Source organism: Muntiacus reevesi, chromosome 3, assembly GCF_963930625.1.
Source record: "Muntiacus reevesi chromosome 3, mMunRee1.1, whole genome shotgun sequence".
Lineage (NCBI taxonomy): Eukaryota > Metazoa > Chordata > Mammalia > Artiodactyla > Cervidae > Muntiacus > Muntiacus reevesi.
Window position 1 is genome coordinate 4,404,797 of NC_089251.1, and position 18,846 is coordinate 4,423,642.

The 18,846-nt window shown below is 55.9% G+C and overlaps 1 protein-coding gene across 2 annotated transcripts in view; it reads right to left on the reverse strand.

Annotated features, from left to right (window-relative positions):
• Positions 1-18,846, reverse strand: part of NTNG2 (netrin G2) — a 73,995-nt gene that overhangs the window by 41,820 nt on the left and 13,329 nt on the right. For both annotated transcript variants that reach the window (XM_065928195.1, XM_065928196.1), the window contains exon 4: positions 994-1,637. In XM_065928195.1, coding sequence (XP_065784267.1) covers positions 994-1,637 — 644 coding nt within the window. The remainder of the gene's footprint in view (positions 1-993; positions 1,638-18,846) is intronic.

Genomic DNA, 18,846 nt, shown 5'->3' on the forward strand with positions numbered 1-18,846 from the left:
AGGAACCAGATAACGTCCCAGGAACCAGGTAACATCCTGGGTACCCCGTAACATTCCAGGTATCAGGTAACGTCCCAGGAACCAGATAACGTCCCGGGAACCAGGTAACATCCTGGGTACCAGGTAACGTCCCAGGAACCAGGTAACATCCTGGGTACCAGGTAATGTCCCAGGAACCAGATAACGTCCCGGGAACCAGGTAACATCCTGGGTACCCCGTAACATCCCAGGCATCAGGTAATGTCCCAGGAACCAGGTAACATCCTGGGTATCATGTTACATTCCAGTTATAAGGTAACATCCCAGGAACCAGGTAACATCCTGGGTACCAGGTAATGTCCCAGGAACCAGGTAACATCCTGGGTACCCCGTAACGTCCCAGGCATCAGGTAACGTCCCAGGAACCAGATAACGTCCCAGGAACCAGGTAACATCCTGGGAACCAGGTAATGTCCCAGGAACCAGGTAACGTCCCAGGAACCAGGTAACATCCTGGGTACCCTGTAACATTCCAGGTATCAGGTAACGTCCCAGGAACCAGGTAACATCGTGGGTACCCCGTAACGTCCCAGGCATCAGGTAACGTCCCAGGAACCAGATAACGTCCCAGGAACCAGGTAACATCCTGGGAACCAGGTAACGTCCCAGGAACCAGGTAACGTCCCAGGAACCAGGTAACGTCCCAGGAACCAGGTAACATCCTGGGTATCATGTTACATTCCAGTTATAAGGTAACATCCCAGGAACCAGATAACGTCCCAGGAACCAGGTAACGTCCCAGGAACCAGGTAACATCCTGGGTATCATGTTACATTCCAGTTATAAGGTAACATCCCAGGAACCAGATAACGTCCCAGGAACCAGGTAACATCCTGGGTACCAGGTAACGTCCCGGGTATCAGGTAACGTCCCAGGAACCAGGTAACATCGTGGGTACCCCGCAACATCCCAGGCATCAGGTGACACCCTGGAACCGTGGCGCCCCGGCCTTACCTGCCGGTGACCTCGATGTTGGAGATGGCGTAGAAGTACTTGTAGAGGTTCTCGCGCTGCACGTAGGTGCCGCCCAGCGCGGGCCGCAGCAGCCTCATGCGCAGGTCGGTGAGGGTGAAGAACTCCTTGAGGCCCTTGGCGCTCTCCAGCCGCGTGTACAGGTTGTCCATGTTGCGCAGGTCGGGGCCGGCGAAGATGGCGAAGCGGTCGCGCACCTCGAAGCGCACGAGCTTCTCCTTCTTGGAGCCGGCCCAGCGCGAGTACTCCTCGGTGCACAGCACCCGGTGCGCGCCCGACGCCGACAGGTCGCGCGCCCGCCGCGCCGGCATGCCGAAGGCCTCCAGGCAGTCCTCCGCGTAGAACTGGTAGGGCTGCCACGTCCGCCCGTTGTCCAGCGACTTCTCCAGGACCATGACAGTGGGCCGCCCGTACTCGAAGGTGACAACCACGTCGTCCGTCAGCTCCACGCTCTTGTTCCACGACAGCGTGATGTTGGCCTCCAGCGGGCTGGGGTAGCGGCTCCACGTGACGCTCTGCCAGTAGGTGGCCAGGCCCTCGTCCTCCCGGTCGAACATCAGCCGGGGCGGGTGGGCCAGGTCCGGGTTGGAGGCGTCACACTCGTTGCTGCACAGGTAGGGATTCTCCTGCAAGTGGTGGGGGGGTGGAGACCAGGGTGGGCGCTGGCTCCTCTGGGTGGGTGGGGACTGGGGGCCCTGGCCCCGCCCGGCCCCTGCCGGGTGCCCAGAGGTCTCAGCGCCTGTGCTCCAGGGTCGGAGCACCAGGAAGCCTCTCTTTCCCGAAATCCCTAGAACACACGCAGCTCTAGGGCCTTCCCAGAAAACACATGTTTCTACTCTAAGCACAGACAAGCAAGAAAGGTGGGAGCTAGTCTCCGCTCCACGACTGTCTGTGGCCCCCCACGGCCGGGAGGATAATGCCCTATGTCTCTCCTGCAATGCCCTGACCTCCTCCCTCCGTGCTGGGGGGCCACCATTCCTGGCCTCCCACCTGAGCACGCCTGTCCTCCAAGCCTCCCGGGTCTGTGCCTCTGAGCCTTTGCGGATGGCGTTCCCTGTCCCCCACGTGCCCTTCCACCCTCTGTCTGCCTCCAAATGCCTGCTCACACTCTTGACCCTTGAATCGCCTCCTACACAGAGACACCTTCCCGACCTTGGAACAGCACAGTCAGCAGCCACGGGAGGGGCAGTGGAAGGAGTCAAAGTCTCCTGGTGCCCGTTTCCCTCCTGTTTAGAGTCTGACTCGGAGGTGCACGGTGGGGAGCATTAGCTCCATGCCCCAGATGGAGACACCGGGGCTCGGGAAGGTGGTGGCCCTGGCCCCAAGACCCTGCAAGGAGGAACGGGGGTCTGTCTGTCACAGGAGCTTGCTCCCTGTTCCCAGAGCCTGCCTGTCTGCTTCACCCACAGCCCAGGCGTGCTGGGTGTTGACCGGTCCCTCTCAAAGAGGTACATCTGGTGGGAGGTCCTTTCCGGGTCCCTGGCACATGCCTGGCGGGCCCCGTGGGGGACACTGGCCGGGAAAGGCAGGCACAGCTCCCACGAGCTTCCTCTCCTCCCCAACGCCCACTCCCAGGCCCAGCCAGCTCCAGCTGGGGCTCCCCTCCTCGGTAGTTCAGACCCCACCCCCCTGGGTCTGGTCCACCATGTGAACTCACCCAGAGGCCTGAAAATCTAACGCAGTGGTTGCCCAGGGTGGGAGAGATGAAAGGGGGGCCCGGAGGATTTTTAGGGCGGTGAAACCCTCTAGTACGATCCTGTCATGGTGGAGAAATGGTCCATCTGTCCAAACCCGCAGAATGTACAACACAAGAGTAAACCTTCCTGTCGGTGTGGACTTGGGGTAATCATGACACGTCTGGTTAACAAAGGCGCCGGGCTAATGTGAGGTGTTAATAATGGGGGAATTGTGTGGGGAAACGGGTCTCAGGAGCTCTCTGGACTGCCTGCTCCATTTTCATTAAACCTCAGACTGCTCTGAAAAGTAAAGTCTATTAATTAAAAGGAAAAACTGTCACTAAGAGCCGCACGCGCCCCAGACCAATTGCAGCCTCTTTTGATGAATATTTCAGGTCCCCGGTTTGCTCAGAAACAAAGCGGCCTGAATCTGAGTTAAAGCCTCGCGTTCTAAAATGAGGCGTTCGGCTCCCGGGGCAGTGGGCGCCTCGCCTCCTGGGGGGCTGAGCCCGCATCACTGCGGTGACCACAGGCCATCACCTTTGAAGCCCGTTCGTGGAGGGCCAGATCCCAGTCCTCCCCAGGGATCCTCGGTGGGCAGGCTGGCCCTGGGGTTTACTGGGGCAGGTTCCACCAAAATAGCTCTGTCCGGGCCTCCTGTGGCGCCTGCCCACTCCACCTGCTCAGTCCTGCGAATTCGCAGGACCGGGAAACTTGGAGGGGAGGGGAACATCAAGTCCACTGAGCAGATGGGGAAACTGAGGCCCGCCCCCCCCCCCCCCGCCTCCCTGAAGGCAGGAGGGGCTTGAGGATGAGCCCTCTTCCGTCCTGGACCACCCCAGGGGTGACCTGGAGCTCCGTTGACCTCACACACAACACACGGGAGAGGGGCCCGGCTCGGCTTACGGGGGTCCGAGCTTCCTCGTGCTCCGGTCCACGATCCTGCGATGTTGCCCTGAGCAGGGAGGGGCTGAGAGCCCCACAGGGATGGCTCAGGGGCCGGCAGCGGCCAGGCCTGGTGATGAGAGCGGGGCGGGCCGCCGGGGCTGGAGGGCGCAGGCCTGTCTCGGGGGACACACCCTGCTCGGGCCCCGGGCCGCCCACAGCAGAATGGGCTCTGGTTGTGACGTGGGCAGATGTCCCCGAGCTCACAGCTGGACACTGGGGACCGGAAGACACAGTCTGCACTGGGGTGGGGGGAGGGTCCTCCCCTCCCCCAACCCAGCCGTCACCTTCTTTTTACAGCTCCCCCTTCTTCTGCCGACCCCGCCACCTCGTTATGGACTAAGCTGTGTCTCCCCCCAAATTCATATGTTGAAGCCTTAGCCCCCAGGACCTCCAAATTTGTATTTTTGACTGCAATTAATTGTGTTAATTTGACAGTTTTTGGAGACACAGGGCCTTGAAAAGTGATGACATTAAAAGGAGGCCATTAGGTGGCCCCTAGTCCAAGTCTGTTGTTATTGTTTTATTCACCAAGTCATCTCAAAGTCTGCAACCCCATAGACCATAGCCTGCCAGGCTCCTCTGTCCATGGGATTCTCCAGGCAAGAATACTGGAGTGGGTTGCCATTTCCTTCTCCAGGGAATCTTCCCAACCCAGGGATCGAACCTGCGTCTCCTCCATTGGCAGGTAGATTCTTTACCCCTGAGTCACCACCTGTCTGGGTTCTTACGAGAAGGGAAAGTGTGGACACAGAGAGCTACCTGGGGCTTGTGCACACAGGGAAATGAGCTTGTGAAGAAGCGGCTGGAGGCAAGTCAAGGAAGACGCCTCAGAAGATGCCAGCCTGCCTTGGTCTTCAAGGGTCAGACAAACCTTGACCTTGAACTTCCAGCTCCAGAACCTAAGAGAATAATTTCTGTGGTGTAAGCCCACCCAGGCCCTAGCAAACTAGTATGTGCCTTACCCCAGGTCAGCAGAAAGTGGGTCAGGCGGAAGGAGCCCTCAGAAGCTCTCTCTGGGGCCCTCCTCCACCAGCCCGCTTCTTGGTCAGCTGGCACCAGCTGGCATCACGCTCCCTTGCCCACTTGGAAAGTTATCCACCCAGCACTGAAGCTGTCTCATCCTCTCTCACCTCTGAGCTTCACACCTGGAGCCACTTTCCCTCTTCTGGGTTTTTTTAGAGAGTCATTCCCGATGTACCTCCTCCAGGAAGCCCGTCTTGTCTGATTCATCTTTGAACCCAGTTCCCTCATCACAGGGTTGTTAGGGTATTTATCTGGGCCAGTTTGGTGAAGCCTCCATACAGGGCCTGGACCTCAGTAAACACTAGTGTGAAGTGAAAGTCGCTAGTCGTGTCCGACTCTTTGCGACCCCATTGATGATACAGTCCATGGAGTTCTCCAGGCCAGAATACTGGAGTGGGTAGCCTTTCCCTTCTCCAGGGGATCTTCCCAACCCAGGGATCGAACCCAGGTCTCCGCATTGCAGGTGGATTCTTTACCAGCTGAGCCATAACGGAAAACCAAGGGATAGTTATTGTTACCCTATTAACTAGTTATTAATAGAAGATAATTAGATTGATAGTAATAGATCTCATAGTGAATGTTGAGAGTATTTCTGTCCACCCCCAGCTGCTGTCAATCACTCACACCTCACCTCTCCCCCTTCTCCATCCCCCTGTCGGCCCTCCCTCACCTCCCCAGCTCCCAGGGTCCCCACTGAAGACTGCACCAGCCTGTCTGTCATCAGGAAGATGGACGTGGCCGGCTCTGCCAAGGGACGGGGGCTCCAACCTGACTGTGGGCGCTAAGCTGCCCTAACCTGCAGGGCCCGCCGGCCCCCCGCCCCCTGGCCCCGGGAAGCAGATGGTCAGAAACTAATGAATCAGCCTGTGTATTTACCAGCCCCGCGCCTGCTGCGGAGCGGGCTTCATCAACAGCGAGTACAATAAATAAATCCCAAGCCATCGCCAACACAATTCCTGTCTCCTGTCTCCCTTCTTTCTCCCACCGTCCTCCCACCCCAAGGTCTGGGAATTCTGTTTAACCATTTAGGGAACAGGGTGCCTCCTGCTGAAGGCGGCTTTGTGGCCCACCGTCTTTCCCAAGCACTGTGGCCTCACTCTCCTTTTCCTCCTGTTCTGCACCAGGGAGGATTCTGAGGAGCCAGCCTGGGATGCAAGTCTGAGTCCCCAACCCTGAGCGCTGCGGCATCTGATGGCTGACGGCTCTGTGCATGAGGGAGGGGCCGGCTGGAGGGCCAGCCCTTGCCAGCCTCCTAAGTCTGCACATTTCCACTCAGCTCTATGAGATCAGATTAACTAATGATGAAACAAACCATCAAGATAAACTGGCCTAATACCAGGGAGAAAGAGCCAGCGATGTTTGGGGAACACCCTTAACTTTTCAGGGTAACACTGGAGCCATCCTTTGAAATTATCAAATGTAGCAATCATTGTTTCTTTAGACATCTCATGAGTATCACACACACACACACACACACACACACACACACACACACAAATCTTACTGCTGATTGAAGGCCTTGGGATTTGTTCTAGAAAAGTGTAACACACCACATTTTCTACTCAGGGGACTCATGGAGCCCCATCTTCCCAGTTAGGAACCCTTGTTCTGGGGTCAGACAGTTGGTTTTAGGATGTGAAAGCCTTGGGCTCAACCTCAGCTCAATTCTTTGAGACTCATCCCATATCTTGTGAGATAATCTGTATGAAATCCCTATAAAAAGTCCCCAAATGGTAGCAGTTATTATTAAACAGTAGCTTCACGTACACGAGGTCAAGGGCTTTCTCAGCAACCTTCCCCTGCCCTTCACTGGGAAGCCGGGAAGTTCGCACACAGACACGGACCACAGTGGGGACTGCAGGCTTGAAGGAGTGTGAGGATTGTTGACAGTCAGTGTATACCCACCATGGGCCGCAGTGGGCTGGGCCCTCCACCTCCAAGCTGGTTGCACCCTCCCGGCACCCCAGGAGGGAGGTCACTTCCATTTCCCAGATGAGAAACCAAGTGGCTTCCAGCGCCAGCATCACCCATCATCTCTGGACCCTGCAAGCATCTTAGCAAGGAAATCCTGGGGAAACCGGGCTCGTCCGTCTCTACAGACACGAAGGCAAGTCACCTGCGTGGTGGGGCAGCGAGAGAGGTGGAGGGCGAGGGGAGGGGAGCCAGCCCGCACACCAGCACCAGACAAGAACCGGGTGGAGCCCAGTGTCCTGCATGGACACTGAGCAGGAGTCTCCTGGACCAGCTCTGCTACAGAGAAACGTCTCATACCAGGCTTTTCATTGAAGAGACTTTGCAACTATCTCTTAATGCTTTTGCTTCTGTGATATTTTGTTTTGTACAAAGGGTGCAGCTGGAGTCAGAGGCGAGGTTGTAAACAGCAGAGATAAGCTACCAGCAACACATACCATTCAGTGGGCAAGCTGACTGTTAGGATAGCAGGAATGGAGGTGATCTGCTTGGAGGATGTCTGGCTACTTGGGCGCCCAAGGAGCCCGTGGACAGGCCGTCACTGGAACTGTAACCAAGTCTCAGGAGGAGGAATAAGCAGCTTCATGCAGACTGGTCTTCCCATCTAAACGGCTTGGGACCAAATCACACCATTGCCAGATGCTGCCAAAGCTGGTGGGTCTTTGCAGAGCAGCGGTGGGGCGGGAAGGGCTTTGCTCTGGGTAGCTGGGAGGACGGGTACAGTGGCCTGGCCTCTCACTGGACACTTGGCGGGAGCCTCAGTGGCCTCCCCACATCCGCCCCCACTGCAGCCCAGAGCCTGGCACTCCCTGGGGACTCAGAAAAGCGCTGTCCAGTGAAGGGAAGTCCAGCGAGGCCGAGGATGCTGCCTTCAAGAGCAGCCCTGAGGGTTATACCAGGTACCACGTGGCGAGCGCTTGTGTGGCCGGGGCTCACGGACAGCGGGTGTAGGGAGTGTGTGCAAGGGGAAGCCACGGCCACACTAAGCCCTGCGTGTGCTTTACCCTGGACGACGGGGTCCTTTCGCAAAAGAAGGAGACTGAGCTACGTCTCAAGGTCACGGGGCTCTGCAGTGGCCGAGGTGGGACCGGAAGCCAGGGCGTCGGGCTTGGAGACAAGTCAGGAGGCATGTCCCTCCCCCAAAAGGAAAGGCCGCTGGCGTCCCAGGCCTGCGCCTCTCCCCCGGGACTCGGGTGCTACCGGGGCGTGTGGGCGGCCCCAGGGAACAGTTTAGCAGCTGACAGGTTTTTTTGAATCTGTCTGCTAGAGTTGCCGGCTGGTCTCATCCTCAGCCCGTCAACCTCAGCTGGGGCTGGGGCATCTCTGGGTGGGAGGCTGGATTTGGGTGGGGCGGGGGGAGCTTCCAGGGAGACCCCAGGGCCAGGGGGGCTGGGGTGAGGACACGGAGCATGGAGGTCCCGGGAGGGATGCTTAGGGGAGTCAGAGCAGCACAGACCAGGCAGGGGCAAAAGCGGAGGGGAGCCAACCCACTTGGAGCTCTGCCCCTCCTCCCCCTTGGATGATGCTTCTAGAACTTTGGGGGTAAACTCTCTGGGGCCTGGGCGCTGACCCCTGGGGTCATGGAGTTGGGATCCTGGAGACAGTCCGTAGCCCCGCATGTGACCTTGCGTGGGGCCTGGCCCTGTCTGTGCCTCAGTTTCCCCGTTCACTTAACGACCGAGCTGTGACTCGGACCTCCCCAGCTCCAAGTTCCTCAGCGGGAAGGAAGGACGCGGAGGCACCCCCCACCCCCTCATCTCAGGGACAGAGCCAGGGTGCCGGGGGAATTCTCCTTAACAAATTATTTCCTATTTATTGGTAAGAAAAGTTGCAGCGGGGATAAATTATTAACAAATCGGAAACGGAGATTCTGTTGGGAGCTGGTTCTAATTCTAGCTGCCCTGAGGTCTCTAATTCTCTTCTCCCTCCCCCGGCTCCTAACTCGACCGCCCCCCACCCGCCCCCACTCTGCTTCTCCTTCTGTGGTTTCATTGATCCCAGTTCCGCCTCCAGCTGCCCCCCACCTCACCCTCCAGGCTTCTCTCCCATCCCCTTTTCGGTTTCCTTTGCGAGCAAAAGCCCTGGACGCCAGCAAGGTCACCCCTCCCTGCTCGTGAATCAGCGGAAACTGACCTGTGTTATTTCAGGGCCAGAGCGGCAGCTGGCCAGGGAGGCGCCTCTTGTATTTTTCAGGTTTTGTTTCTCACTGGTGCCATTTCTTCCCAGCCTGGCTGTCACTCAGGCAGAGGAAGGCATCTTCCTGGGCTCGTCCATCCTGGCAGTGAGTCTCAGAGGTCACAGTGATGCCTCATCCCCAGCCCAGACCCTGATCCCAGGCCAGCCGTGGTGGGCATCTCCTGGTCCAAGGTCCGCCTCAGACCCAGAGTCTCAGGCCACCTCCTGAGCCCGGCCAGGCCTGGCCGTAACCAGGGAAAGGCATCTCAGTTCTGCAGAGATGAGCCCCCCACTCTGCTCCTGGCCCCCTTTCACTTCAACCCTGCCCACATTTACCTCCTTCCCGAACCTTTTGTGATTGAGACTGGACTCTGGGATGCAGGGGCCAGATCTGGCTCACCCTTGCCACTCCCGCCCCCAGCACTGATTTGATAAATATTTCCAAACTCGGTGAGGATCCTTGACAGTTGGCTCTAAGGATGGTATCCGTTGAGCAGTTATTCAACTCGTCCTTCATAGATTCCGTTGCTGCAGCGCAGCTCAGAGCGGGCATCACCCAGGGAGGATGGCATTGTTACCAAGGGGAGTGGGAAATGACCGGCCCAGGTGCTGTTTCAGCAGTCGAACAGGGACTTGGTTCCTTAGTCGTCCTCCCCTCCACGCTGGGTTCCCCACCAGACCCAGGTGGCGAGCCTTTCTGATGACCTGGGACATCAGGCCGTCCTGGTGGACAAGCTGTCCCTGAGTGGGGCAAGGATGCAGCATCAAACACTCCTTCCCACCACGACTGACCCAGAACGACCATCCGACAGCTGAACAGCCAGAGGGGGTTGGGTGGGGTCTGGCCAAGGTGCTGCCCTGGCTAGACAAGGGTTAATCTCTCCAGGAACTCAAAATTGTATTCCTTAAAAAAAAAAACTTCACTTGGTCCTAGGCATATGTAGATTCTTCCCACGGCCAGATTTCTAGGAACATTTGGGGTGGGAAACTCTATTCCAGCTGGAGTGCCTGGGAGTGATCCCTGCAGACCCCCCAGTCACCTACTGCATCCCAGCGCTGCGCCGGGTACCGCTTGACTGACCAGATCCACGTGGGCATCTGTCTCAGACAAGGGATGGCACCTCTTCATTTGCATACCCCTCACGATAGGGGACTCATTACTATAAAAAGCAGATAGGCCAATCTGGACTGCTGGCTCCTTAGAAATTTGGACGATATATTTTGACTCGCACTCTGCATATTTCCTTCGCTCCAGACCCCCTGTCTTCTACGCATTTATCCTTGTTTTCTCTAGTTATGCAGTAAACAGTTTCTAATTGATTAGAAAAAGGAGAGTGAGAGGCCAGATTAGCCCAGGCCCTCCTCCTCCCCCATGCTAGGAGCTCAAACGCTTTCCCACCAGGGCCCGCGGGCGGCTCAGCCACTCTTCCCCGCCTCCTCCCCACGCACACAGACTCCACCTGTTCATCCAAGGAGCCGCCTGCCTGGCAGCTGCCCCGCCTCCCTCCGTCCTGCCAGCCCACCCCCACGCCCCATCCGAGGCTCTCGCCACCCAAACAGCCCAACGCTTTTGTTGAACGCTGTTTTAAAGAAGTAAATAAAAAGTACATCAGGAGAGAGGGAACGACAAAAGGAAGAGAGAGAAGGCAGGGACGGGGTGGGGGGAGGGTGCAGAGAGGCAGAAGAGCTGCATTCAGAGAAGCTGGGTGAAGTGCATTATTGATTCAGGACTTAGAAAATGCTTAGAGCCAGGGAAAAGCGTCCTGCTCTTTAAAAGCTTGTGCAAAGCAGAGGCTAGACATCGGCAGCCTTCCCAAAGAGGGCCTGCTCTGCTGACATGAATATTTTATCACGGAGGGGGAAAAAAGTGGCCTGGAGGATTCAGTGCTGGGTGGGGGCCGGGCGGCGGGTGGCCCCCTCCGAGGGGCCAGGCTGGGGCGCCCAGGGGAGCTGCCCTCCCCAGACCCCGGGGAGAGCCAGCCCCTCTCTGGCTCTCTGCAAGCTGCCCCTGGCTTTCCTGCTGAAGAGCCATGGGCCCCAAAGAGGCCCAGGAGTGGTGGGGACACTGGCTGAAACGGGGGAGCCTCGGAGGGTCCAGGGGGCTGAGGTTGAACGTTCGTTGAGCCTGGCAGCCCCCTCCCCTAACCTTTGCCCTGTCCACCCCCTTGGCCTCCCCACCCCGACCCGCTCTAGAGAACAGCCCCCCACTCTCCCCAAACCACCACCCCACGCCCGCCCCGCCGTGTTTCAACTCCTGTGACACCCCAGAGCTCTCTCTCTGGATAAATCCCAAACCCAAGCTGGTCCAGGCTCCGCAGGCCTCGCCCACCTACTTCACTCCTCATCTCCCCTTGCTTCCGCTTTTCTTTTTAAAACTTCCATGGTGAGTCTTTTCCTTAGCCCCAGGCATGGAGACCAAGATTTTTTCGGGTGAAATTTCCTTTCCTCTCATCTAATAAGCATTTCAAAAGAGGGAGATGGAGGCACCGATAGGTTAGAAAACCTATTCAGCATCACTTTGCTGAGAAAAGGGCAGAACTGGGGTTAGAAGCTTGAAAATAATAGACTCTGTCGAGAGCCCGCTGTGCTGCCCTCCTGCTTCCCTGGTGTAGAGTCGTTCCCTGGTTTAGGGAAGGTGAAATGAACTTGCACCACGGAAGTCTTTGTCTGCAAAACGTATACAGGACTTCCCTGGTGGTCCAGTGGTTCAGAATTCGCCCGCCAATGCAGGGAACGCGGGTTCGATCCCTGCTCCAGGAGGATCCCACATGCTGGGGAGCAACTAAGCCCATGTGCCACAACTACTGAGCCTGTGCTTTAGAGCCTGACAGCCACAACTACTGAAGCCCGAGCGCCTAGAGCCGGCGCTCCGCAGAGGGGAGCCCCCGCAATGAGAAGCCCGCGCGCCGCGACTGAGAGCGGCCCTCACTTGCCCAAACTAGAGAAAGACCCCATTCAGCAACCCTAACGGATCATTTTATGATCTTATTGAGGTCAACTTCCCGCCTTATTTTGGATCCTCAAGTTTCCCCTTCCTTTCCTGAAGCTTACCAGCTCAGCCTTGCCCACCCCCATCCCATCTGGGCTTTCCCACCTCTGTCCGAAGCTCCTCCCCCGTCTCCTCTGCAGGTGTCTGCTACCCCTCCCTTCCTCCGACAAGACAACACCCCAGCCGGCCACCATGCCCTTCCCTGAGAAGGGCATCTCATCAGTTTTCCTTAGCGACTTCTTTGGTTAATTACCGTGTGGCCCCTCACGTGCAAGATGCTTAACTAAGGTTTGCAGAGTGATTCCCCCTCCCCGGCGGGTCGCCTCTCTGGGTCCTTCGCGTTGGGAAGGCGGTGTCAGGAGTGGATGCAGCACCCAGACAGATGCGATCTGCCTGAACCAAGAGCCACAACTCAAGACTTTCTAGGTTTCTTCTTGTTGGTCTCTGAGGAGTCAAGAAGCGACCAGGTAGAGGAAAGAGAAAGAAGTGGCTGACTTGCCCCACCCCCCGGCATACCTGGACAAATGTTTTACTCTACAGATGAAGCCCTTGGTGGGAATGGGCGTGGCAAGGCTGAGCCTGTAAGCTTTCACTCATCTACTCCTTCACTTGCTCAACAACGATCTCTAATGTCCTTTGTGTGCAAGGTGGCCCTGAAGACGCAGTCATCAGAACTGGCTGTCCGTCAAAATCCTTGAGAAGAGGAGGGGGATAAGACTATTTCTGGGCCCTAAGACAGGAAATTCTCTGGAAAGTGATGGACCAACCTACCAACCAACCAGTTAAAACCTGCTGTGGTGACTCAGATGCCTGGCCAGTTTGGGACGCCTGGTACAGCTGATCCCAAGAAGGGCTTGTGAACAGTGATGTGGGCCCAGCTGTCACCATCACCCCTGCTTTATAGATGAGGGGACTGAGGCCCCCAGAGGTCAGGCACTGACTCAAAGTCATATCTGCAGTAACCTGGGCACTTTTACCCCTTACGGAAGCCTTTTTAAATATTTATTTATTTGTGAGGCTGCAAGGGATCTTAGTCATGGCATGTGGGACCTTTGATCTTCCTTGCAGCAGGCGGGATCTTTAGTGGTGGCATGCAGGATCTTGTTCCCTGGCCAGGGATCGAACCCAGGCTCCCTGCATTGGGAGCGCTGAGATTTAGCCACTGGACCACCAGGGAAGTCCCCCTTGTGGGAGCACTGACCACTATGCGGTGACCCCCGGAGCATGGCACAGATGACAAACCAGGAGGGAAGCGGCCTGGGAGGGTCAGGAAAGTTTCTGGCGGAGGTGGGATTTCAGAAGGACAGGCCCAGAAGGACGGGTGGACTGGATATGGACGGGTGGAGGGAGACCCACCCGGGCTGTGAGGAGGATGCCCTATGTAGCGGGATCAAGCGAACATGCAGGAGCCGCAGGGAGAGAGGGGTTAATGAGCTGGGTTGGACCAGGAGCCTGGTGGGGAGCTGGAGATAAGGCCAAAGGGGAGGCCTGGAGCCAGCGTGCAGCCTTGACATTTAGCAGCTGCAGGGAAAGCCCTGATTCTGGCCAGGCAGCCTCCTTCCAGAAAGAGAGGGTAAGAACCTGGGAGCACGGGGCAAGGCAGAAGCCAGCACCCTTCAAGTCCCAGGAAGCCAGAGCAAGGATGGGGTGCCTGAAGCTTGGATGTAAGGGAAAATTCTGAGAGCAACCTCTCTTCCCCTCTGGTCTTTGAATTAAAAAAATAAAAAATAAAAATAGATGCTTAAGATTGAAAGACAAGATGCTCATAGCTGGAAGGGAACCAGTGTGGTCCTGGGCAAGACTGAAATTTGGTTCTCAAACTTGGTTGCCTCCTGGGACCACCTGGGAAGCTTGAATAAATCCTTAGCCCAAGCCCACCCCAGAGACTCTGGGGTAGGTGGTGGGGCTGCAGTCCCAGCAGGTTGGGGGGATGTTAAGAGCACCCAGGTGAGTCCACTGGCTCAGCTGCGGACCACTCCAGTGGTGGGGGGCCCGGACGGAGCCAGAAGTCGGCACAGCTCCCTGGGCCCTGCCTTCTCCACTCCTCTGGAGGCCCAGCTGCCCGTCTGGGTTTGGGGCCTTCAGGAAGGCTGTCCCGAGGGTTAGGAGACACGGAACTAAAGGAAGAGAGAGCCCCAAAGCTGAACCCCCATTCCTGCTGTGGGAACATCCTGACAGTGGTTTTCATGTTGACTCACCTGGGGGCACCCCAGACAAACCACATCAGACCCTCGGGGGGTAGGTCCCTTCCCAGGACACTCCCATGTGCAGCCAAGGTCGAGGCCAGAGGATCCTGTGATGGGACATTTCTCCATCTTGGGGCGGCCCCTGGCTCCCCGCCCCGCTTTCCTTCCCTTCCTTGCCTCCCTCCCCGAGGCAGGGAGGCGGCCCGTCCCTCCCTCGGGGACCTCAGTGGGTAGGGGAGGGACCTCAGTGGGTAGGGGAGGTCTGCCCGGTGCAGGCAGACGCCTCACTTCCCCTCCTCCCCCACACTGCACTCCTCTCCACCCTCTATTTTTAGGTACATTATTGTCCATTCTTGGGTGGTTTTTTTTTCCCCACTCCTTCCCCAGAAAAAAACAGATCAGATTCCTCCAGGCAAAGCCATCTCGTCTCCCCTGGAGTTGGTACGTGGGGGCACGCACGCGGCCAAATAGACAAGAAATAAGTGAATTATCAAATAAGTGGATTAAGCAGACTCCGTGGTGTCTCAGAGGACAGGAGGGGTGGCCAAAATGCTCTGGTCCCTTTTCCCCAGCCCTCCTTCCTCAGGCTGCCAGGGCGTGCTGGGGGAGGAGAGGCAGACAGGGGCAGTACACGCCCACATGTACGTGAGCACACACACATAGAACAACCGCCTCAATCTAACCGTGAGAGAGACTCAGAGAGCCTCAGGGCAGCTAAGCAGCCTGGTTAGGAGCCAGGCACTGGGTCTAGGCAGCCGGGGGTGGAGGTGCCAGGCTCCTCTATTTAGAAGCTGTGTGACTTTGGGCAAGTGGCTTAACCTCTCTGAGCCTCGGGTTCCTCATATTCAAAATGGATATAAATATAGGATCTATTCTTAAGTTGAGAGGGTTCAACGAGCTACATTAGGTCAAGAGCTCGGTATGCAGTAGGCACTCACTAAATGTAAGCTGTTACTGGTCTGAGGAGCTTCCAGATGGCTCAGTGGTAACGACTCTGCCTGCCAATGCAGGAGATGCAGGAGACATGAGTTCCATCCCTGAGTTGGGAAGATTCCCTGGAGAGGGGAATGGCAACCCAGTCCAGTATTCTTGCCTGGGAAATCCCATGGACAGAGGAGCCTGATGGGCTGCAGCCCGTGGGTCACAAAGAGTCAGACACAACTCAGCGACTGAGCAGGCACGCTGCTGTCTGCAGAGGTGGATCAAGAAGATGCTCAGACAACGGGCCCAGTCAGTCGAGAAGACAAACTCGGGTGGTTTTCCTGAGTGTAAGGTCTCCCAGAGGGACCACAGGGCCCAAGAGTGAACTCAGGGTGGTCTGCAGAGCCTGTGAGATTCGCAACTCTGTTTGTGTGTGTGTGTGTGTGTGTGTGCGCGCACTGTTCTAGGAAGAGCACCCTGAATTCTCAAAGGGGCTGGGACCCCTCCAGAGTAGGAGGCCCTGCCTTGTGGTTTGGGGGTTGAGGTATGCTGGGGTCCTGCCTTTGTCCACCCCCTCTGGGTCCCCAAGTGCCTGGGATGTTACTGCTCTCTCTGCACCTCTCCGTCTTCCTCTCTCTAAGTATCAAAGTCCCGAAAGTCAGAAGCAGAATCTGGGGGTGCAGTGTGACCTGGAGGGTGGATACACAGACCCCCTCTGGGAAAGGCAGGGAGTTTACATCCCAAAGTGGGGTGAGACCCGAGGGCACCCAGCCCCTGGCAGTCAATCCAGTGTGGGGCCCAGACCCAGCACGAGGCCGGCCCGGGGGGCCGTTGACCAGGGGTTCTTGATTGTGCCTGGGGCGGGGGCAGTGGGTGTGCCCTGTGGCCTGCTGGCTTCTCCTTCCGCTGTCGCCTGCCTTTGCTACCTCTAGATGCCCCAGCCGGAGGGGACAATTCGAGGACCTGCAGTCCCCCGAATGGGCATCGTGAGCTTTCTGTGGGCTCAGGCAGAGGGGGCGATGCTGCGGCTGATGGGGGGACCGCAGACTCCATCTCTCATTTACCTCCTTCTCACCTTTTGCCCAACAACACATTTCTGCTACAACTGAGGGGCAATGCCCAGGTCGTGTTTCATTTCCTTTTATTTCCCTGGTCGACACTTGGAGTCGGACGAACAACTCAGGCAGCAGAAGGTGCTGGAATGAGGGACCGAGGGGGTCCTAATGGTCTCAAAGCCCCCAGGATAAACTGCTGCGAGAGAAGGGTGTCTGGTCCTTGAAGATGGGCCCAGGGCCCTTTAATAGGAAGGGGTAGCTCTGAAAGCCCCAGGCATAGATCTGAGGGGCCCATGAACTTGGCTTTAATTCCTTCCTACCCATGAGACCTTGAGAGGTGAGGTGACCCTTCTGGGACTGCACCTTGGGACCGCGGGTCCCCGCGGACAGCCGGTCAGACCTTCGACAAGGCAGCATGGGACAGCGACCAAGGCCCCAGAGACAGGTCCTGGCCTTGTCACTGCTGTGCAAACTTGGGTAAGCCTCTGCACCTCTCTGAGCCTCCCTCTCCTCGTCTGCGATACACCCGTCCCAGTGTTGCGGAAAGATACAAACGCTACACACGGCGCTTGCAGGGTGCCTGGCACGCAGGGAGGTCTCGGGAAACAGCAGCTAATCCGGCGAGACGGGGCGGGCAGAAAACACACCCGTAGGTGGTGAGTCACGAGACACACGCGTGTGTCCCGGCTCTTGGTTCCTGAAGCTCCCAGCTCCACACACACCCCGCTCCTGAGGGCGGAAGGTGACCCCCGAGGCTGACTTGGCCGTGATCCCTAACATTCTGCCCCCCAGCCTGCCTCCCCCCGGGCCTGGCCCGCCTGCCACAAACATCCCCTTCTGGTCCACCTTCTTGGCGCTGCCACAGCAAGAACCACAGCTTGTAGGCAGGTCGGAGCAGGGCCTTAGGGGCCCCAAATCCCACGAGAGCCGACTCTGAGCAGGACTGGGTCACGGGAGGCTGCGCACAGGCAGAGAGCTCACCTCCGCAGGCCAAAGAGCAAACGCTGACCTTGAGGTCACACCCGCTTCCTGGGAGGCCAGCCGCCACGTGCTGCCACAGCAAAGACCCAGCACGGCCAGGAGAAAAGAAAACTCAACAGACAGACAAACAAAACACCCCAAAGCGCACAGTCCAGAGAGCGAAGGGTGATCTGTAGGTTGGGGAAATATTAGCAAATCACACACCTGATAAGGATTCAGTATCCAGAATATATTAAAAAACACGTGCAACTCAACAACCTAGACAGCCCAGTGCAAAACTGGGCAAAAAGACTTGAGTATACATTTCTCCAAAGAAGATGTACAGATGGCCCGTGAGAACGTAATACCAGCATCGTTAGTTAGCAGAGAAACACAAATCAAGACCCCAATGCAATATGAGTTCATACCAACCCGTTAGCCATTATAATAAAAAAGAAAACTGGAAAGTAACAAGTGTTGGCAGAGACATGGAGAAATTGGACCCCTTGTAACAGTGCTGGTAAGAATGTAAAACGGTGCAACTGTTCTGAAAAGCAGTTTGGCAGTTGCTCAAAAACTTAAATCTAAAATTACCACGTGTGTGTGTGTTAGTCCCTCGGTCGTGTCTGACTCTTTGTGACCCCGTGGACTGTAGCTCGCCAGACTCCTCTGTGGATGGAATTCTCCAGGCAAGAATACTAGAGTGGGTTGCTATTCCCTTCTCCAGGGGATCTTCCCAACCCAGGGACCAAACTCAGGTCTCCCGCATTGCAGGCAGATTCTTTACCGTCTGACCACTAGGGAAGCCCAATATGAGCCAGCCATTCCCCTCCTAGGTATAGCCCCAAGAGAGATGAAACCGTAGGTCCACACAAAAACTTGTACATAAATGTTCATAACAATGTGATTCATAATAGCCAGAAAGTGGAAACAATCCACATGCCCATCAACTAATGAATGGATAAACAAAGTGTGGTAGAGCACACGATGGAATATTATTCAGCTAGAAAAAAGAGCAAGGTACTGCTACGCGCTATAATATAGATGAAGCTCAAGAATATGATGCTGAGTGAAGGAAGCCAGATTAAAAAGTCACACCTTGTCTTGGTTGATTTAAATGACATGTTTGGAATGGGCAAATGTATGAGCTAGAAAGCAGACTAGTGACTGCCAAGTGCTGGGGACGGAGGAATGGGGCGTGGCTGCTGAGAGAGATGGGATTTCCCTTCAGAAAATGATGAAAATGTCTTGGAAATAGAGATGTTGGTTGCGCAACATTGTGAATGTGCTAAATGCCACCGAACTGTACATTTAAAAACGGCTAAAAAGGCAGACTCTATGTTATACATATTTTACCCCAACCTTTAAAAAATTAATGGTTAATCATGTTATGTGACTATCATCACAATTTTTTTTCAATGAAAAAATATTTTTAAAATGCCTTCATCACAAGAAAACAAAATTGTAACTGTGAGTCTATGGTAATAGATATAAACTAAACTTAGAGTGCTAATTCTTTCGTAATAGTTTTTTGTTTTTTTGGCCGCATGTGGGATCTTAGTTCCCCAAGCAGTGATCAAACCCACACCCCCTGCACGGGAAGGGCAGAGTCTTAACCACTGGACCGCTGGGGAAGTCCCTCCTTTTGCAGTATGTACCTGTATCAAATCATCCTGTTGTACACCTAAAACTGATAGAATGTTCTATGTCAATTACACCTCAACTAATGTTTTTAAAAAGAATGTAGAAGCAGACACCAAAGGGAAATGATGTGATGTACCATTATATCTTTAGCACTCAGCTTTGTTTTTCTTTGTTTTGATTTTCTTTTAATAGAATACTATAATAAAGGGATTGGAACTTGGAAATAAAAAATCCCAGTGCTGCGCTGAGCATAGGAAATGCATTCAGAGCCCCTCTATCTGCAGTGG